Raw genomic sequence first — 22,402 nt, forward strand, 5'->3', positions numbered from 1 at the left:
ATGAATTCACCAGCGGGTCTGGTGTTCATTAAACGACCACCAGGTGTCGGTAAATAGCCTATAGTTGTACACCACGTGACCAACAAAGTGTTGTTTTTTTTGGGCGGTTCCATCATCGCTAAAATATCATTTACAACTGACTATAGCAAACACTGCTATATAAAACACACATCTGTTCGTTATTGAGGATGTGATTTTGATTTTTAGGTTCTTATGTTCTTGTTAAAATGACTGAAACATTTAGGGTGAGCGTTAACAATAGTATTTTCAGTTAAACGTTTCTGTTAACGTTATTTTAAAAACGGAAATACGAAGGAAAATGAGCTCAGGGAAGATTGGCGTCTGTATTTTTTAATTAAAAACTCACATGAAGGGAAAGTCTGATGGAAACTTTATGATTAAAAGATCGAGTTTCATGTTCAAAAAAACTAAAATATTTGGGCTGGGTATTTGTGAATCTGGCGATTCCATACGTATCACGATACAGTGACGCAATACGATAAATTGTGATACTGTTGTAACAAGGATATATTTGTAGCATTGCCGAGTACTTGACTCTGGTGTTGTGATAGTTTAGTAACAAGGATGTATGTGTAGTATTGTGGAGTACTTGAATCTGGTGTTTACAGACCACATGACTCTTGACGAAGTCGTAATTGCTTTCATTTGTTTTCAAACCAAAATATGTCCAAAAATCAGCTTTAAAAGCTGTTGGAGTCGACTGTATCCTCTCGTGCTTAGTCAACACCTTGATCTCGCAGGATTTAATCGTTACTTGGGGAGGACATATCTGGTTCTGTTTAGCACCTGGAAGTTTAATTGCAACACAAAATGTACAAACAGTAAAATATTGGCATGTTAAGTGTGATAAACATTTATTTTAAACACACTTTGAACTGTAAACCATTAAAGAACTGGTTAAAAATATTTTATGTAATAGGGAAAAAAAATGTAAGAATCAAACTTCTTCGATGTGTGACTCCGTCAACATCAAAACAAAAACAACAGACGTGACAAAGACTTGGACTCTCGTATAAATATCTAAAGTTCATCCCTCTGCTCTCCTGGACAGAGGCAGGATGATCGCTGGCTGTTCATGTACGGCCTGCAGCCCAGAGTCCACACCGTGTTGAACAAGGTGTCGGCCACAGTTTCACAGGCTGGTGAGAAGCAGAGGGAGAAAGAGATCAGTGGTCAGTGAACGCATCACCATCCATCCATCCATCTAGTAGTTGGAACCGTCGTCAACACACAAACAAAAAATAATAATAATCAAAACAAATGTTAAACTATGGAAGTGGATCAGTTCCATCAGAATATTTCGAAGGTTGAATTTAACATTTTAGAATTAATCAAAAAATACATTTAATAATTTATATATATAGAACTTTTAAATTTGTTTTTATGGAATTATTGGATGTAATCACTTTGACATTTTTCATTAATAATATATTCAATAAAAAACATGCTTAATATAAAAAGCTACAAAATCTAAATTAATTAATTTTGAAAATGTATTATGGAATTATTGGTTTTAGAATCTCAACAACATCTCTTTTTTTAGTAATATTATATTTTGAAATTTAATTATAAAAACAAAATAAGCGTTAAAGTGACACTAAGGGCCAGAGATCGACAAAACTAACTGTTTTTTTTTATGTTAAAAGGTTGATTATTCTCGAATGAGTCGCCGTTAGGTTGAAGCTGCTGATCCGTCTCCGAGCGCTTGGACTCACTTTCCACTTTGGCCACGAAGCCGAGGCTCTTCTTGAGGTCGGAGCAGATGCTGTGGAGACACCAGCGGAACTTGGAGTCGCAGCGATACTTGTTGGAGCCGCACGTGTCGTAACACATGTCCAGCTGGTTGCAACACTTGGTCATGGCGGGGACCCCCATGTCCATCTGGAAACCCAAGTCACAGGTCACCTTCTGGGGTAAGAATCGTCAAGAATCTCTCAACGATGGCCCTTTTTAAAAGTCGTCGCCCAATCCTGATGTGGACACATTTCTGCAGGGAGGACAGTGTGTGACCCACGTACCCCCTCGGGAACTGGGAGACCAAAGAAGTAGGATCCGCATCCATCAGGTTCCGGCATCTGGAAATCTGGACGAGGGATTGGGGCACCGCCTGTGGGTTGAAGTTCACCAGTGAGTCAGTCTACACAAATGTCACACATACAAAGAGAAGATATATAAGTTCTGAAACATATTATCTAAAGACACAATTCATGCAAGTTTTATTTTAAAACATTGAATCCTTATGTTTTGAATCATATATTTTAATAATTTTAAAATTGAAAGGTTGATATATTTTAATAATTTACAATAAAAAAAATGAATATTGTCATAATTTTACTCATAGAGTTTGATATTCTACACCCAGTCCTTCAAAAAGAAATTGTCTTTTAAATTAAATATTGAAAAGACGCTATGACAGTGTCACGGTTGGCTGAAAGTAGCTCAAGACTCTGTTGGTTCTGTCTGGAGGCACATTTTTATGTTGAAAGTCTGCAAATGAACAAACATTCAGTATATTCATTTATGTTTTAATGGTTTATTATTGGGATTAAAAGTATTACATTATAAGCAATTCAATGCTGTTATTTGAAAAATAAAATCGATTTTTTAAATTAAATTATTAAGGGGGAAAAAAACGGTTGATAATGTACAAACTATTGAATTAAATTATTCTAAATAAATAAATAAAAATCAACCTTACAAGTTAGAAACGATTCAATTTAATTATTTAAAAAAAAAAAAAAACAACATTTCGATTAAAAGAATTCCAAGTTTCAACTTGAAATTCAACTATTAAATATTCTGATATATTTTAGTTCCACCTGTGTATGAATGTATCGATTTTCAAAAAAACATCATCCAGAACACGCAATCAGGATTCGTCCACAGTCCATTTACCATGAGCAGAAGATGATAACAACAATGATAACACAGATTTATATTCATGTCAGCACACTGAGGTCTTTTCTCGCCTTTTTTTTAACATTTATTTGATCTTTATCTCGATTTAAATGATTTTCTCAATTCTTCTGAGCCGTTTATGAATATTACACTAATATTTTTTATAATTTCCTCAACCCCTTAAATGTGTATTCTCAGATTAAGCCTGTATCGATTACTAGAAAACACGTTTTACAGTTAAATTATACACAAAAGTCGACCCCAAATGTGTTACCATGACGACAGCGGTACTGGCAGACTCCATCTCGACCCCCCATGAACTCCAGCATGGAGTCAAAGTATCCACCGACGGCCTCGAAGCCGCCCCTCAGCGAGTCCAGACCCCAGTCCGGGTCCTCGGTCGCCCCCTCGACGGTCTGGCCCGGCGCGGGGGTCACCTGGGCGCCCGGTGTCTGCTCATCTGCCTCCTGGCTGAGCACCCGGTGCAGGACCAGGCCCAGCAGCAGAGGAGCCAACAGAGCCCAGCGGGTCATGGTGAAGTGAGGCGAACACACGCCCCGCGCTGAGGCAGATCAGCAGAGAGGGATCCGGACTTCGACCCGGGCGTGATGACGAGCTCAGATGTGGAGGAGCAAAGTCCCACTTCTATCTAGGTCTGGGTCCGACTGATCAATGGGTCACTGAGGAAGATCTCATCAAATTCCTGCAGATTAGTTTCACGCGTGTCGAACACTAAGAGACGTTACTAAACATTATTTGACTCTATTTTACCTCCAGCTATAACAACTAAGTTTTCTCAAAATAATCATTTTTATATCGATTTAAAGCAGCACTACACAACTTTTTTGTCCATTTTTTCTGTAAAGATATGTTTGAAGTGCAGTATAACTTTTTTTAACTTTTTAAATGCTCTTCGCTCCCCAACTTGTCCCGAGTACACTTTTACACATAAACTCACACTTTTCTGACACTAGGGGGAGCCAGAAACTATATTATTCCCTATGTTATATTTGATTATGTTATATTCTTTCTATTCGAGCCTCTGAAGGGGCTTATGGACCAAGATGTTGATGTTCTTCTGTTGTGTTTTCTTACTTCCACATTGGACCCTCACCTGGAAGATTGACTTTTTTTTTGTGGTGAGACATGAATGACGACTAAAGTGCAAATGTTTGCGAAAATTGTGTTGGATTAAAACTCAAAAAAAAATAAAAAATAAAAATTCATTTCCGGCCACAAATAGTAAGTAATAGTTATTTGTGAAGCGCCAGGTGATACAACCACTATCAAGAATAAACTATAGTTCATCTGGGAGGAAGACACTACACATCCTAGAATAATATAAAATACACTACTACACCTACTGCTGAATGAAAATGCACCTGTAAGTATATGTATGTATGTATAAATATATATATATATATATATATATATATATATATATACTGTATATATACATATATATATTTATTTATATATATGTATATATATAACGTAACTTCCATTTACAACGTCAACGTCCCTAAGATGGCGGCCGTTTTTGGTAGAAAGTGTCCATCGATCCATACTCAGTTTTGTGGGCATTTAAGTACCAATATTTAGTGTGCATGGAGCACTACATTTCGCATAATAAGAATTGAGATGCAATTATGCACTAAAAATGCTAAGTTTAAATACGCAAGTATGCGATTTAAGACACAGCTCAGGTGAATAAGGGGAAGGTTTTTGAGATCATTAGAAGTACAGCTCAGTGACCAAATAAAGTTATTCCTCTGTCACATACGTGTACAACAGAATAAAAATTTGGGTGTAGATCCCAAATGTGTCAAATTCAGCCCACCAATTATTTGTGGGTAGTACAGAACTGTCTCAAATCAAACACTATCGCTACACACTTAGCGGAAATGACTTCTTCATGACTCTAAACTGAAACTACGTCACTGATGACGCGTCTTAGGATCAGATACGGGTGTAAATGTCACAAGAAAACACAAATTTTACCACAAACAACCCAACAACATTAATAACAAAATGAAACACAACTTAATAACATGTTGACTGTCGTGTCATTTGTCGGAAATGACTTGAGAGCTTCTTCTACAACTACTTTTTAATGCTGATCGCAACCGGAAGTTGGCTCACTTGGCAGCACTTTTATCCAATTGAAACAAGTTATTAAGTTGTGTTTCATTTTGTTATTACTTTTGTTGTGTGGTGTTGTGGTAAAACAAAAAATAAGTGTCCTCTATACATTTACGCCGGTATCTGCTCCAAAGACAAGTCAGTGATGTAGCTTCAGTTTATCCACAATCTATTTTATGGACGTTTAAGTGCATAGTGCACTAGATTTTCGCACACTGCTTAGTGTGAACGCACTTGTGCACTCAAAATATTAAGGGTATGTGCAGAAGTGGACGATTTGGCAAACACAATGTTACTTGCTGTCGTCGTGAATTGAAGAATCAGAAAAACTAACTATTTTGCCTCGATTCTGTCACCTACAGATGGATGCCAGTAGATGAATGAACATAAAGATGGAGTTTTACTGAAGACATTGAACGTGTCATCTGTTCAAACAAATTGTTTTTAATTCTTTATTCTATTCCAAGTGTATAACAATAATACATCAGGGGTGCAGATAATAGTTTTTCTAACAGGTTGACTTCTTGGCATTAACTAAATCTTTAAGAAAATGCTTTTTTCTCATAAAATATAACATGAAATTCAAAGGTAAGCTAGCATGTATCTTCAAGTCTATGTGTAGGTGTTTAAAAAATCTCTCTGGTGTCAGAGGTTTGATGGTCACGGTCTGGAAACCATAAAATTTGGTCGGTTACTCCGTAGGTGTCTCTGCGGTGCTGTCTCGTTTGTGGCTCAGGACATCATCCAATGAGGTATTTTCCTCCGCTGCCGGCTGCTCGGGCTGGTCGGCCGCCACGTACGATCCCTCGGGCAGTTTCTTCATGAAAGAGTCGCTCCGAGGCTCGTCTCGATCCACCTCTTGATAATATTCCAGAGTTTTCCTCTTAAAACAGCCACACTGAGGATGAATGAAAAAAATCAAAATAATCAACTTCAGAGAACATAATATGTCATCATTGTTCTTGCTTTATTGAAACTTGCTGTACCTTATATTATATACTGGAAATCTCATTTCCTGACGATGTCCAGACGAGTTAATAAAATTTATCTAATCTAATCTAATGGGGCCTGAACTTTGATCAGTGGCGGACAGTCTGAAGCCCTCAACATACTTATAAAAGTAAATGTATGTAATTTGGTATCTTTCCAGTTAGAGACTGGATCCAATCATGTTTCAGCTAGCGAGTGATGTCACTGACATGTAGCCAATGGTGTCTTTAGCTAAAGCACATGTGAAGCCTCATGTGAACTGAGAATTAAGTTTCCTTTGATTGCATGAGAACCGCTTAGAGTCGACTGATATGTTCCTGTCGTGACCTTTCATTCATAACCACTTTAAAAATATATACTCCAGGGTTGTGTCTCACTTCTCACTTCTCACTTCTCTAAGTGCACTGCTTTACCGTACTCTGTAAGACAGTGCACTTACCTGCACAGTGCTCAAACTTCCGACAGGGTAGTATGTCTCAAATCAAACACTGCTGCTACACACTTACAGGAAATGACTCTACAGCTTCTTCTTCTACTACCTTTTTACACTGTTCGCAACCAGCTGTTGAAACTCAATCGTCAACACTTGACAACACTTTTCACCAATTGAAACAAATTATTAAGTTGTGTTTCATTGTTTTATTATTGTTGTTGTGTTGTTTTGTGGCATTTTGTGGCATTATCGGCTCCGATGACGCGTTGTCAGTGACGTAGCTTCCGTTTAGCTTCATCTACGCCACTAAGATGGCGGTCCTTGAGGGTGGAAATTGTCCATCGATCCACACTCAATTTTCTGGCTGTTTGAGTGCGCCAATTGAATGCTCATTGCGCACTACATTTTCGCACACTGCTCATCGGGACGCACTTGTGCACTCAAAATATTAAGTGTAAGTGCACAAGTAAGCGATCTGGGACACACCTCAGGTTTCATTTTCACCAAAACAAATGTGTTTGATTTTTTTTAAATACTTTTTAAGTCGTTTAAGCTTAAATATATAGTTCTGGTGCACTTATTAGATCTTTGAATCTGAGTCTATTGATAGATTTGCTCTGGAATTAAAGCCTTGAATAACAATATTAAGGTGGATTTGAAGGTGTGACGATGACCATTGCGTGTCTCTGTAATATATATATATATATATAATAACTATGAATATATAATAATATAAATACTTGTCCACTGACCTTGACCATGAGGACAGCGATAATAACCAGAAGTAAGAATCCCAAGATGCTCCCGGTGACAATGATCAGGAGCCGATCCGGGGCGATGATGAACTGGACACGGACTTCACCCTGCAGAAGATCAAAGCGCTCGTCATTATATATCCACAGAGATGTCTACATTTAAGAATCGTACCGATTTCTTTGTAGGTTCATCCTCCTGTAGGAGATACAAATCATAAGAATGAAACACGGTTAGAAACACCAGTCAGAGAACACACTGATAATCCAGTCATACACACTTGTTTCTTAGAGTCCAGCACGTATGTTTGTTTGTCGTAATCCATGTGGATGAAGCTTCTGAACTGAACCTCCGCACCGAGGCCTTTGAATCGTTGTAGGAAGGACAGTTTCTGTGGAGTAGAAGTGGTGACTCTGGTCGTGTTTTAATATTTGTACCAGTATTTGTATGATTTAATTCAGTGGTTCCTGGATCATACCCGCGTTTGTAACCAGGCAACAAAGAAAGAAAGAAAGAAAAAAATAATAATAATCTGTTCTATTGGTTATAACTTGAATGTGTTTTATTTTGAATAAAACATACGATTAAATAAAACATACGACTATTGACTAGTGAAAATGAGTAAAACACAAAATATTTAGAAAGAAAACTTCTATTTCAGAGTCATCATTCCATATAAACAATGCTTGAACATGAACTTACACATTGGCACAAAGTCTCTAAAAGATAGTACATACACATACAGAACACCATTGTCAGAATACGATCAAACATACAAACATCTTGTTGTAACCAGAGCTCTTGCTGTCTAAGCGTTATGGTGAAGTGTATTTTCATAAACTTTTTTTTTTGTTTTGAGGTAATGCAATTGTATTTTTGAGTGTCGGACCGTGAATGTAATCCTGACATTTAACCGGTCCGCAGTAAAATAAAGGGGGTAGAGACCCCTGATTAAATGTTTCATTTGTGTGTTTATGTCTATGTATGTCAGGACGACATTCTTCGGCCCGTCTTAAGTTTTTAGTGCGGCCCGGACAATGGCTTGGATGTAACTGATTAATATAAAATAAAACAAAACTTAAAGTTACTTCAGCAATCATTCAACAAACAAATATAATTCAATCTCAATAATAAGTTACTTGTTGGGTTCGACAGCCCGATGTAGTTTTTGTACATGAGCTTGTGTGTACTTACAGCCTGTTGTTGGAGAAACGGGAAGTGAACTTCACCAGTCAGATTGAACTGTACTGTGGATTCTCTCTCCAGGATAAAGGTGTCACAGACGATGGCTCTGCACTGTTTGTCTGCAGAACAATACTGTGGAAAGAAAATGTTGTTGTTGTTTTTTAGACAATTTAGACACAAAAATGTGACTTTACTAACTTCTGATGTCCCATCACTCTCTTCTCTGCACTGAGTTTGGTTCTGAAAAAGGGAAGCAGGTAGATGGTGTGTGTTTGTGTGTGTGTGTGGGGGGGGGGGTGGGGGTGGGGGGGTTGGTTAACAATGATTGGTTTACCTGCGTAACAGTCACTTTAAAGTTCTTCATCTGAAAGTCATGGGCCAGTTTAGTTGGGAAAAGCAGGGACACATTCACAGGAAAAGCCTTCCAACCAGGATTGTTCACCTAAGGATGAATGAATCAGTGTTGACAACTGTTGACCAAATGAAGTTAATGATACATAAAGTTAAATCACGTAAATTATTGAGTAGAGCAGTTGTATTTTGAAATTATCCATTGTCACGTTTTGGCAATATTGTTTAGTTTAGTTGGTGTGATTAAAGAGTTTGTTGCAGCCTCGTAGAAACAGTTCCTTTCTAACTCTGGTTTTCCACCTTTATTCCAAAAGTAAATACAAATTAATTCTTCTTAATCGTCCGGAATAATGTAACAAACATTTCTACAATGTCATACGGGCTGCATAAATACAGAAAAATGGCAACATATAGACTTATGAATTATGACCCGCTCTAGTAGAAGAACTCACATTTCCCCGATTCTTAAAACTCTGCATTTGCTTTGTGATCCTGGCCTGCTAAAAGGCTCTTTAAAAATAAAAATGACTTTTAATCTACTTACTTTGAACATAATAATAATAAATAATAATATATTGTATTCTAATAAATTTAGAACTGACCATATAAACATTCTTTATTTCTTTGGCATCAAAGTTCTCGTCGGTGAAGTCGATGTACCCGATGGTATCTTCTTTCCTGGGAAAAGAAAATATTTGGTTGATTTGAAGCGACGATTAACCTTTCTGAAAAGACTGACTTACACTGTCAATTTAATCTCAAACTGTACCGGAAGATTCTTGCTGAGAGAGGATGTGGTGGGGTTTGAATTGTCACTGAGGAAACAGAATATATTGAGGGTTTAAATAAAACCAAGTAGGATTCCAAACAAGTGGACAAACATGATGGTGAGACCTTTGACCGAGGACCATAACTGAGATGGCGCTGTTCCATTCATACTCGTTGAGGATGCGAAAGGAAACCAGAAATCTCGCCTACGCAGTTAGAAGAAAATATATTTCACATCTTTCAATAATAAAGAAAGTATGAAGATAACTCACGTCCGATCTGCGAAAAACAGGAAGGCTGATGCCACAAGTCGTTCTGTTCACAGCGTCTATATCCTGACAGCTGTGCAGCGTTGGTCCTGTGGCCTACAGAGATACGTGAGAACTCAGGTTTTCAGCTTCGCTGTTCGTTAACACATGTACCACAATGTCACATGCAAGGGAGGTTTCAGTTTGCATCATGTTTATAAAGTGCTTTTGGGTCTGGCTGTTACACAAAAGCTCGCTAAACGTCGCAAAAGTTGCCATGTCCAGGTTTGTAGCAGTTGGACGAATTTTCTGTTTCCAGACTTCCATTGTCTGAATGAAGGATGATACCGATGAGGTAATGAATCAGATGATGTGTTATGATGGCTTTGTTAATAAAATAACTTTAACTTTTGTTAATGTAGCATGTTCACACCATCAAGAACTTTTACAGTGAAAATAAAATCACACAAAACACCTCAAGTCACAGTATATGAGTCATTCAACTAGTTTTAAGTTGATGCGTCATCACAAGTTATTTTAGTACAAAAATATTAAGGTACACAAAACTACCCAGAGCTGCTTTAATGTATAAAAATATGCTCTTTATAATATTACGCTTTTTTTTCTTCATGTTAACTTTTAAATAATTTCAATAGTCCATTATGGTTGGATCATTTGCTTATATAAAAAAAAAAAATGAGGAGACGATTATTTTAGCAGTTTATATGCTTCTGTTTGCTGTTAAAAATGAGTGCTTACAAACGCACCGTCATCTTGGAGAAAGACAGGCCTGCAGGGTAGAGGATGGTGAGGCGGGTGTTGTAAGAGTCGTCGCCGTGATTGGACAGCTTGATGGTCAGATTAAAGTTGCTGTCTTCTGCCACCAGTAACACAGGAGTCCTGAGACAGAGAGACATCAACCATTTTGTTTTTCTATCTTGGTCTTCCTGTGTTTTCTCCATGTACATACGTGAAGTTGAAATCCACCTCGAGCTCAGCGATGCATTTTTCTTTGTTCCTGCATTCTTTCTTAAAAGGAACCTGCAAAAGTCGGACATGTTTGACTTGTTTCTAAATGTGTCCTGACGTACGATGAAAAATATGGATGGAGATCTTTGACTAAACCAATAAAGGTATCTGCTCGTTCATACCTCCACCAGATATTCTCTCTGGCCGTCCACATCCAGAACAGCGGCGGCACCTTCGCTGTCATCTTGTCTGAAGTTTAATTTGATGCCAACGGGTGAAAAAGTGTCCGACACACAAACCTGCAGGTGCGAGAAAAATGTTAGTTTTTTTGACCCCTCATAGATTTGAAGAAACCTTTGGTACAAACCGGCATTAAGAGAGTATAATTTAAACATTTGAGCCCCTTCTTCAGTTCCACTACAGAACTCAAATTCCGGTTCTTCGTGTCGTTGAAAAACCCTCGCGCCGTTTGTCTTTCTGAATCCACGTCGAGTACATAAGAAATGTTCAACCTGGAGTCCCCCGTTCCTGACCCATGGGGACGAACATCCAGATCAGACTCACACGTTCCCCCCTTGAACAATCGTTCGGCGTCTCTCTTACCAAGTCGGCTCTTTGTCTTTTCCTTCATTTTAAAACAAGCCTCGATACTGACCATCGGCAGATTTTCATCTCGGTCCCTGAGGCAGTTGATATTTTCTGTGTTTATCTCTGCTGGGTAAAAATAGACACTGGACTCGACGTGTAGCACGGGTCTGGACCTGCAGGACAAGATAGTGTCTCCTGGTAGCGACTTATCAACGTCAAGCCACGAATATTGGATACAAACCGTTATTTGTACCTCAAAACTATCACTGTGCCATGTGATCCGACCAAAACATCTGGGAGTGCATCCTCTCCCAGGTCAATGTCGCCGTCAATATCTTGTCCAAATAATCGTATTCCGGGACTCACTTTCCGTCCTCTTATTCTCTGTAGCGACAGAAGTTGAGTGACTGTGGTTATTAATTGTTTCACCACCACAGATATGTCAGTGCTTTTAAAAAAAAGATTGAAATGGTGGATAATGTTTGAAATGAAGGACAGTCACAAGGTTTCCTGGACTTCAGTTCTACCCTTATTAGCTTAAACACTGGCATGGTTTCTACCTGAACATTAACCTACTTTAAAGGGCACCTAATGTGAAAACCCAACTCTCCTGAGTTATTCACATGTTGTAAATGTTGAAGTCGTCCTCTTCAAAATGCAGGTCATTCATTATGACGTTGCTTCGTTTTGAAATTATTACTTAATAAAGTTCTCTCCCGTCTGAAATCTCGCCAAACATACTACGACTTAAATTAAATAGTCTGACGTCACTCTGGTGGAGGATTCCTCCCCTAGAAGCCCTAAATCAGTTAAGTACCTACATGTTAATCGTGAAACAAAATAAATATTTATGTAAACATGGGAAGAGTTACTTCTGCTTTTAGGTGTTTTTGTAATGTGTACATTAAGCAGCAAACCTTATTTTTATCATTCGTTTTTAATGTAGAAAACGGGAGTTTTAGGGGTGAGTTTAAAATTTAAGAGAGTCCTTGAATGCAACTTGTGTTTTGTGGCCAATCAGAGCAGAGTGGGCGTGGTTGCTTGGATGAGATTTCTTCTCAGCCAAAACAGTTTTTTGTAATGTAAATATCTTTATTAAATGTGCAAAAAGAAACATACTGATGAGTATAATAAAGGTCCTATAACAATTTAAGAGACGCCTAAATCAGCACATTAGGTGCCCTTTAAACGTATTGATTAAAGCATCGAGGGGGCCGCGAAGATTGACATGGTTGGCCAGATTTGTCCATCGGGTTTCTGAGCGTAGCCTGTCTTTTTGAGCACCTAGGCAGAAGTACAGTTATTTTCTTTAAAATTTAGGAATAGTCAACATCTTTGTAAGGCAAATCAAATCAATGATAATAGTTGTCACCTGATAAAAATGGCTGCGTATGCCATTTTGTTTGTCGCCCAGGAAGATGTAGACGACACCCCCGTTATCGTCCTCCAGCGGGGCTCCCACTGCCACATCTCGAAGTGAATCTCCATTGAGATCAGCAAGGCTCGCTATGGTGGAGCCGAACCGACCCATGGAGGGCGCACTCACGTTCACCACGCTGTTTAGCTGCAACTGCAGGGATGAAGGTCAACAGGGCATGTTGTGTAGCAACACCAGCTGGAGGAGGTTCAGTTGCAGGCACCTCGTCTGACAGTGAGTAGACGTAGAGCTTTCCCTCCGTCTTCTCTTGAGGCTCGAAGAACTGCGGTGCTCCCACCAACACAAAGTCAGTGTCACCATCAGAGTCGACGTCCACTGAACAAAGCTCCGCCCCAAAGTAGGACCCGATCTGTGGTTGAGAAAACCCATCACTGATTTAAAACATGAAAATATTAACAGAGACTTGAAACAAACGTTGAGGTACCGACCCGGTCGCTGGTGATCTTTTGGACCACTTTTGAGTTTCTCGTATCTTTTCTGAAAGACACCACTTGACCGACATGCATGAATCTTGGCGCGCCAGTGAAGTAAAGACCGACGTGATTCCTCTCGCCTGCAGCGATGGAGTATCCTGCAATACCATATCCATGATCGTCACACTCTTCAGTTCAAGTAAAAATAACCTTATGGTTGGATGGGACCTTAACTCCTACTCTAGTGGGGTGAATAACTTTGGGATTCTCAGTCTTTTTTACAAGATATGTTTCCAGCCACAGGCCACTCTAATGGGAGTTCTACCATCCCCTGTGAATCTCAAAACTTCAAACATACGTGATCGACCATATACTGTAAAAACGTTTTAGATTGGAACAAACACATTGCTGGATCACCTTAAGCATAGGTGGTGACACACGGTACTAAACACAAGCTGTTTAAACTTTTGGGAGTCACACAGAATGGAGGAACAGAAAGCATTGCAGGTTCAAACCAAGGTCACACCAAGTTCAAACATTTCCAACACTTAGATGAATCCAAAGTACCAAGATAAAACTAATAAAGATGGCATTCGCTTGTGGTTCAATAGGAACATACTGTATATCATGAAAGTAAAACGAACATAAATTTTCAATACAAGTTCTAATAATAAAGCTAATATAGTTAGCATTAGCTTGTGGTTAAATATGAGCATACTGTATATCATGAAAGCAAAAATGAACATATATTTTCAATACAAGTTCTAATATTAAAGCTAATATAGTTAGCATTAGCTTGTGGTTAAATATGAGCATACTGTATATCATGAAAGTAAAACGAACATATATTTTCAATACAAGTTCTAATATTAAAGATTATATAGTTAGCATTAGCTTGTGGTTAAATATGAGCATACTGTATATCATGATAGTAAAACGAACCTATATTTTCAATACAAGTTCTAATATTAAAGCTAATATAGTTAGCATTAGCTTGTGGTTAAATATGAGCATACTGTATATCATGAATGCAAAAACGAACCTATATTTTCAATACAAGTTCTAATGTTAAAGCTAATATAGTTAGCATTAGCTTGTGGTTAAATATGAGCATACTGTATATCATGAATGCAAAAACGAACCTATATTTTCAATACAAGTTCTAATATTAAAGCTAATATAGTTAGCATTAGCTTGTGGTTAAATATGAGCATACTGTATATCATGAAAGTAAAACGAACATATATTTTCAATACAAGTTCTAATATTAAAGATTATATAGTTAGCATTAGCTTGTGGTTAAATATGAGCATACTGTATATCATGATAGTAAAACGAACCTATATTTTCAATACAAGTTCTAATATTAAAGCTAATATAGTTAGCATTAGCTTGTGGTTAAATATGAGCATACTGTATATCATGAATGCAAAAACGAACCTATATTTTCAATACAAGTTCTAATAATAAAGCTAATATAGTTAGCATTAGCTTGTGGTTAAATATGAGCATACTGTATATCATGAAAGCAAAAATGAACATATATTTTCAATACAAGTTCTAATATTAAAGCTAATATAGTTAGCATTAGCTTGTGGTTAAATATGAGCATACTGTATATCATGAAAGTAAAACGAACATATATTTTCAATACAAGTTCTAATATTAAAGATTATATAGTTAGCATTAGCTTGTGGTTAAATATGAGCATACTGTATATCATGATAGTAAAACGAACCTATATTTTCAATACAAGTTCTAATATTAAAGCTAATATAGTTAGCATTAGCTTGTGGTTAAATATGAGCATACTGTATATCATGAATGCAAAAACGAACCTATATTTTCAATACAAGTTCTAATGTTAAAGCTAATATAGTTAGCATTAGCTTGTGGTTAAATATGAGCATACTGTATATCATGAATGCAAAAACGAACCTATATTTTCAATACAAGTTCTAATATTAAAGCTAATATAGTTAGCATTAGCTTGTGGTTAAATATGAGCATACTGTATATCATGAAAGTAAAACGAACATATATTTTCAATACAAGTTCTAATATTAAAGATTATATAGTTAGCCTTAGCTTGTGGTTAAATATGAGCATACTGTATATCATGATAGTAAAACGAACCTATATTTTCAATACAAGTTCTAATATTAAAGCTAATATAGTTAGCATTAGCTTGTGGTTAAATATGAGCATACTGTATATCATGAATGCAAAAACGAACCTATATTTTCAATACAAGTTCTAATGTTAAAGCTAATATAGTTAGCATTAGCTTGTGGTTGAATAGGAACATACTGTATATCGTGAAAGTAAAAGCGTACATATATTTTCAATACAAGTTCTAATATTAAAGCTAATGTAGTTAGCATTAGCTTTGAAGTAAATATCAGTATATATCTTCGGTATAATGAAAATTGCAGATACCCATATACGAGTCCATCTCCATGAGTGGATCTTCTATCTGTTTTGCTGATTCTTGTTGACGCTCTTGAAGGGCCCCTCGCCAGCTGTTGGATCCCACTGATCCCAAAATTAAAGTGTCCTATCAAGATATAGACCCAGAGTTTAGAGTCGCAAAGTATCTTTGATTTCAGCTTGACTCACCTGAAAGGAGGCGAGACTGAATCCAGTCTGAGACATTTCCTTGGTCATCTCTCCCGCCCGTGCCACCGTAGAACCTTGTCGTGGAGAAATAAACTCACTAACTGTCACACGTGCGAGATGTTTTTTAAACCTACCTTCAACACTGAAGAGATGTTTTTGGAAATTCTCCAGAATTCCTGTTAGGCCATTATAGTTTTCAATTTTGAAAGTGTTTTTGTCTTTGGGGTGAGATGCAATTTCTCTGATTTTATCCATATTTTTTATTTTCACCTAAAAAATACAATACTTTGTTATTGATTTCATGAATTCAGTGACATTTATTACTAAAATTAAACCCATTTCTTTGGACAGTGACCACATGGAAATACATTTTATACTTCTTGTCATTGTTCTTAAGAAATTTGTATTTGTGCAGGTTTTTTCTTGGTTTTCTGAGACTCCTGTGTTTGTCTAAGTGTTGTCTTGACCTTTTAAGTATATATTTTATCGGGTATTGTTTTGATTGTTTAAGCGCTTTGTGACCCTGGTCTGGAAAAGCGCTCTACAAATATTACTTACTTATTTACTTACTTACCAATAATTATCCAAAATTTAAATTTTGTTTTACCAGACATTTAAATCAACCATAAATTGAAGAATGCTCTAGTCATTACTTCACAATGAAGACACTTTTGTTTATTTTTGGATTGGTACAATTATTTCACAACTGCTAAAGCTGCCTCTCCCTAATGTTTCTGTAGAAACTTAACACAATTTCATCACTTCTTCCTGGAGACTGGCAAAGCCCTTCATGAAAATATCTGCCTGTGTTAGCTTCCTAACTTCCTGTAAGATTTTGTAGTTTCCTTTCTTTTCTTCTGGTTTGTTCTTTTTCTTTTCTTTTCTGAGGCTCACCGGGTTCAATGATTGAGCGATCACCAGTTTCTAGGAAAGAAGTTTGTTGAGTCCCTTATTGTTCACATGTCTCTTTCTTCAGTTTAACGCACATAAGTTTCGACTTTCAGCTACTGTCAGCCTTTTATGTGACTTCCTTTTATGCCCTATACATCACAGGTCTTGTAAAAGTACCAATACGCAAGATTGAAAGTGTTTTTTTTGGCTCCCTCTCCTGTTCGTAATAGTGCAACTGCAATGTCATAAAAGATTAAGCTTATTTGAATCTATAGAAAAACGACGATATATCTTACCCCAATGACAAATCTGATAACGGATTTCTTATCGTATGCCGTTATGGTGCTGTTGACAGGGTTGTCGCCGTCCGTAGGATTTCCGTCCGTAATCAGAACCAGAACCTTGGTGGCATCAGGCGAAGCACCCGCGTTCTTGTTGTCGAAGACGTCATTCCTTCAAGATGAAGCACTAAATGTCTTTCATATCCATAAAATAAATAATCCCAAGAACATAACAAGCCTATAGGGCACAACTTACAACAGAAATTCAAGCGCCTTGTATGTGTTGGTCAACGCCATCATGTGAACTTCCTGGGTTAGTTTCTTCTGAGCAAGACCGTCGCTGTAGTCATTGAACGTAAAAACCATTCTGTAATCAGTGCCGAACTGAACTGCCGCGAACTTTAAAGACACAGAAGAGCATAACATATGAATTTCAATACTTTCAGCATATTGGAAAAATGATTTTCTTTTAAATGGTTTACCTTTATCGAAGTGTCGTTAAGGCGCCTCATCATATCCAATATGAAATGTTTATTTTTTTCAAAGTCCTCTTCTGTCATGCTACTGGATCCATCGAAGAGAAAAACAAGGTTTACAACCTTTTTGGTGCAATCTAAGCAAAAGCAAGTGTTGTTGGTTCATAAACATGGGAAAAAAAGAAAAGCAGATTGCATTCAAATATTTTAATTTGTTTGTTTTTTGTTTACCCTGGAAAACTGGTTTGAAAGAGGCAACCTCCTCCAGATCTCTCTTCAGGGTGTAGCACACGCTGTTCAGATAGGAATTCTCGTAGCATTCGTGAGCAACATTTGGACTGCAAACCTGTAACACAAAAAAAAGAAGGGAAAAAAAGAATCCTTTTAAAAACTGAAAATAACTTTTTATTATTACTTCATAGTAATATGATGCTTGCCGTTGATAGGGAAGTCTTAACTGCTTTCATTTGGTTTTCAACCAAAATATGTCCAAACATCAGCTTTAAAAGCTGCTGGACTGTATCCTCTTGTCCTCAGTCATCGCTGGGATCTTGCAGGATTTCATTGTTTCTTTAGCTGCGGAGGATACCTATCACGATATATAAATATATAGATATATATATTTGTTGTATTCTTGAGAACTTGAGTCTGGTGTCGCAGAATTAATAGACCACATGACTCTTGATGAAGTCGTTTTATTTTTTAATAAAATATGTCCAAAAAATCAGAGTCGACTGTGTCCTCTCATCCTCTATTATTTGATTTGAAACACACTTTATTTCAATATTAAACATTCAATAGCTATTGTAAATATATATGTTTTTGAAGTCAAAACAATAAATCATCTTTTTCAAATCGACACAGTGCTGTCAAATATCGATACAGTATCGTAAAAATAAATGTTTTGATATATTGTCTAACAACCTATTGCTCTAAGTGAGCATCACCATTATCAAGTACTTCTTACTGTGAAGTGAGACTGTGCAGCATCCTTAGCTATCGACAGTCCGAAGAGCTTCACGGGTACTTTTGTGCTCCCAAGAGACAGTTCTGTTGAGTGACAAATGAGTCATGGATTTAATGAATAGATACATTTTTTTAAAGTATATATATATATATATATATATATGTAAACTGAATGGGAAAACCTTTGGGGTTGAAACATTGTGGTTTGTCGTTGAGAATGGGTCTGCACACTCCACCCGTCCCATTGTGCTGCAGGGGTGCGGTCACTATGAACCTGTGGAGTGAAGCGAGTCGTGAGGTCCAGTGCGTTCAAAAACATGCACGAGATACATATGTATGTCATTTACCCTTTAGCTGAACCAGATTGGAACTGAAGCACTTTGTACCCAAAGAAGTCGTCTTTGTCACCGTGGTAAACATCTGGATGTGTTGTGTCGATGTTGAAACTCCAGGCTCCTGTAGTAACTACACATTTATAGATGAATGATCAATAGAGATATTGATTAATGAATCACAAAGTGTAATTAATTCACTGTAGTTTTAATTTTAGCTTTAAATAGTTGGAAAAAGTCTCTTAGTGTGTGTTTTTTTCCGTTTGAGTTCATGATTGTGACAGTTCAAACTATTCAATAAAGTGTCTTCATAAATGTATTTTCTACTTTTCAACAGACTTGAACATGTGCGGTTTTAGTCATTTATATTCCGCCGTGTTTGAGACTCAAGTGTCAATTACACAATATTAACCACAACTGTCATTATAAAAATGTGCCTTTAAATGTCTACAATTACAACATGTAATTACTGTCGTATACTTTAGAATCAGAAACTTGTAAACACAACATGTTTTTTTTGGTGGTGACCGTAAGAAAGAATAAAATAATGTAAAAGAAAGAGATTAAAACAAATAAAATACAATAAATTAAAATACATTAACATAAGATGACGTCAAAATAGTAAATACAAATAAAAGAAAAATGCATCAGTTAAAACTTGAACATGTCACACAGGAAACAGTATTAACACATGCAAAAAAAAAGATGTAGAAAAAACCACCATACACCAAGACAACTATCAGAGGCGCCATCTTGAATGAATGTAGAAAAGATAAAACGCACTTGCAGGCACACACCACACAAACAAAACACACACATTCACACATACACACACAAACTAGACAAACAACACAGATATTCACACATACACACACAGAGACTTGTGGATGCACTTGCAGGCACACACCACACAAACAAAACACATACATTCACACATACACACACAAACTAGACACACAACACAAATATTATCACATACTCACACAGAGACTTGTGAATACACTTGCAGGCACACACACATGAAATACACAAACATTCACATGTGCATACAAAGACACTATATACACTTGCAGGCACACAAAAGACATACACAAAACACACATTCACACACACACACAGAAACGTGTATACACTTGCAACTTTACTTTAATTATTAACGTAATACTTTTTAATTCTCTGTTGAAACAGTTTTCACTCTTTGACAAAACTTGACTAAACTTAATACAGTGATGACAGCTTTATTTGAAACATAATTCACAAAGTGAAATAAAAAATAAACTTATGGAGGGTCGGTTCAAAAAAAATATTCTACCTGAAAAACTGTCCAGAACAAGCTGAATGAATTAATTCACAATTTATCAATTCAAAACACGCGTCAAAATTATTTTTCTGTCGCAGCAAAAATACTAACTGGGACATAAACGCAATGGAAGATGCAAACAATGGATAAGATGAGTCAGTTTCGGCAGCATCTTCTCTTCTTCATCGCATCACTGTCACCATTTGTACTTTCTATGGTTGACACTTTCCACCTTGTGTTTCTCACCGAGGTGAAGTTAGTTGGATATTCGACAGACATTCGCCCGGAGAGAGTTCACCAGAAGCGGTCGATAGAACTGCCAAGAGTCGCTGGCGCTCTAGCGTCTGTTAGGGGCCGTCAATACATTTTAACTTTGACTAACGTTAACATATGAAAAATATATTTATTAAATGTTTTGAGAGGTGCATAGAAAAAACAACGATAACATATTATGAATATGAATTAGTTCTATTATCTCAAACATATTTTGATTGATTTCATCCCAACATCTGGAGGCTATTGAGAAACAACACTAATATTTAGATATAAATATATATATTTGTATTATTTTCAGAGGTTAATAGTAAAATCAATGAATGCATATTATGATTTAGTTCTATGATCTCAAAGTGTTTTTGATTGATTTAATCCAAACATCTGGAAGCTGTTGAGAAAAAACACTAATATTTACAAATACATATTTATTTTAAATATTTTCAGATGTGCATGGTAAAAACAATCAATACATATTAGGAATATGATTAAGATCTATGATCTTTGTTTCTCTCACTACTAAGAAGTCAAAACTGGAAAACCTCAACAAGAAACTTGTAATTAACATCTTGCCAAGTTGATAAGTTATGGATTGTGCAGCAGCTGTTTGAAGCCGAAAATGACTCGATATGAATTGAATCAATAAGAGCTATTTAGAAGATGATTGACAGGAGCTTGTTAGGCCCTAAAAACCAACCAATCTCAGCATTTCACTTATAAGACGACCTCGTTAAAACCTATAACTTTGCTTTTAAAACGGAAATTGCAATTGCTTACCAGCCGACAGCACGGAGATGAACAGCAAGATACGACACTTGCTCATCTTTGACCACAAATGAAACATCTCAGCAGAAGTTCCTGTTTTTTACTTGTAAAAGGGCGTTTCTGTCAAAGATGGTTGTGACATTTTCTCAGTTCCCGACGTAACTCTTCATTTCTATTAAGCTTCCTGTTTTCTGTCCTTTTTAAAAAAAAAAATGTCGACTTGTTTATTTAAAGCCTGCAAAAACTAGAAGTACATTTGTTTGGATGAGTAAACGAATAAGAGTTGAATTTAAAAAGCTTGAATCTTTACAGTTTCCATGGTTTTTACACAGTAGTTAAGGCAGTGCTTTCTGTCATTCCATGTTTTCCTTTCTGCTATTCCCGGGATACACACAGAGTTATTACTTGATTGATAACCATTGGAATAAACTATTGGATTTTTGTCAACACAGTGACATGTACATTTTTTTTACATGTAAAGGTTTTCGGGCGGTTTAACAACAAAAAAAAAAAAAAAGAAAAAAAAAAGGCAAAAATACATTTCATAGATGACGTCATAAATGTTCAGAGCATATGATTTTAGCGACACCCTCAGGACAGATGGTGCGAAAGTTTCCAGAAAAATACTTTTTTTTTCAGGATTTTTCGTGACTTGAAGTTGACCTTTGATCTGTGATCTGTGAACCCTCAACTAGTTTTAGTCGTCGCAGTGCGAGCAGCATTTCACTTCCACATGAATACGATACAAACAGTGGAAACAAATGTGTTTATTAACAGTTACATCACTGAATGGATTTTCTCCAAAGCAACAAGATAATTACGTGTGTGTCTGCAAGTGTATGTGTGACACGTGTATTTTATGTGTGTCTGCGAGTTTATACACAAGCGTCTCTGTGCGTATGTGTACATTTTTCTGTCGTGTTTGTAGTTTGTGTGTGTATTTGCGTGAGTCTTTTTGTTGTGTGTGTATTTTGTGTGTGTGTGATGTTTGACTGCAAGTGTATACACAAGTCTCTGTGTGTGAAAGTTTGAATGTTTGTGTTGTGTGTGTGGTGTGTGATTGCAAGTATATACACAAGCCTCAGTGTGTGTATGTTTGAATGTGTGTGTTTTGTGTGTGTGGTGTGTGACTGCAAGTGTATACACAAGCCTCAGTGAGTGTATGTTTGAATGTTTGCGTTGTGTGTATTTTGTGTGTGTGTGATGTGTGCCTGCAAGTGCATACACAAGCCGTGTGTATGTGTGAATGTGTGTGTTTTTGCTTGTGTGGTGTGTGCCTGCAAGTGTATAGACAAGTCTCTT

At 36.8% G+C, this 22,402-nt stretch overlaps 2 protein-coding genes across 2 annotated transcripts; both read right to left on the reverse strand.

The window, feature by feature from the left end:
• Window positions 1-1,020: 1,020 nt before the first annotated feature.
• On the reverse strand, window positions 1,021-3,458 carry LOC148088871 (group XIIB secretory phospholipase A2-like protein). Its single transcript, XM_087782533.1, has 4 exons — window positions 3,194-3,458; window positions 2,040-2,128; window positions 1,737-1,902; window positions 1,021-1,160 (listed from the first exon to the last, which is right to left on the reverse strand). Exons 1-4 carry the CDS (start codon window positions 3,450-3,452, stop codon window positions 1,042-1,044), a joined length of 633 nt encoding a protein of 210 aa, XP_087638659.1. The 5' UTR covers window positions 3,453-3,458; the 3' UTR covers window positions 1,021-1,041.
• A 2,027-nt stretch (window positions 3,459-5,485) lies between these two features.
• Window positions 5,486-21,158, reverse strand: LOC148088872 (integrin alpha-L). Its single transcript, XM_087800695.1, has 31 exons — window positions 21,113-21,158; window positions 18,778-18,895; window positions 18,613-18,704; window positions 18,432-18,514; window positions 17,696-17,810; window positions 17,471-17,601; window positions 17,245-17,387; window positions 17,004-17,160; window positions 15,951-16,086; window positions 15,817-15,890; window positions 15,637-15,754; window positions 13,213-13,355; window positions 12,987-13,133; window positions 12,719-12,916; window positions 11,600-11,730; window positions 11,362-11,519; window positions 11,126-11,286; window positions 10,941-11,057; window positions 10,760-10,830; window positions 10,557-10,689; window positions 9,814-9,906; window positions 9,668-9,747; window positions 9,517-9,588; window positions 9,376-9,451; window positions 8,757-8,864; window positions 8,621-8,662; window positions 8,432-8,554; window positions 7,518-7,628; window positions 7,412-7,435; window positions 7,237-7,347; window positions 5,486-5,959 (listed from the first exon to the last, which is right to left on the reverse strand). The coding sequence occupies exons 1-31, from the start codon at window positions 21,156-21,158 to the stop codon at window positions 5,753-5,755; spliced, it is 3,519 nt and encodes a 1,172-aa protein (XP_087656821.1). The 3' UTR covers window positions 5,486-5,752.
• Window positions 21,159-22,402: the final 1,244 nt, after the last annotated feature.

Source organism: Callionymus lyra, chromosome 1, assembly GCF_982586985.1.
Source record: "Callionymus lyra chromosome 1, fCalLyr1.hap1.1, whole genome shotgun sequence".
Taxonomy (NCBI): domain Eukaryota; kingdom Metazoa; phylum Chordata; class Actinopteri; order Syngnathiformes; family Callionymidae; genus Callionymus; species Callionymus lyra.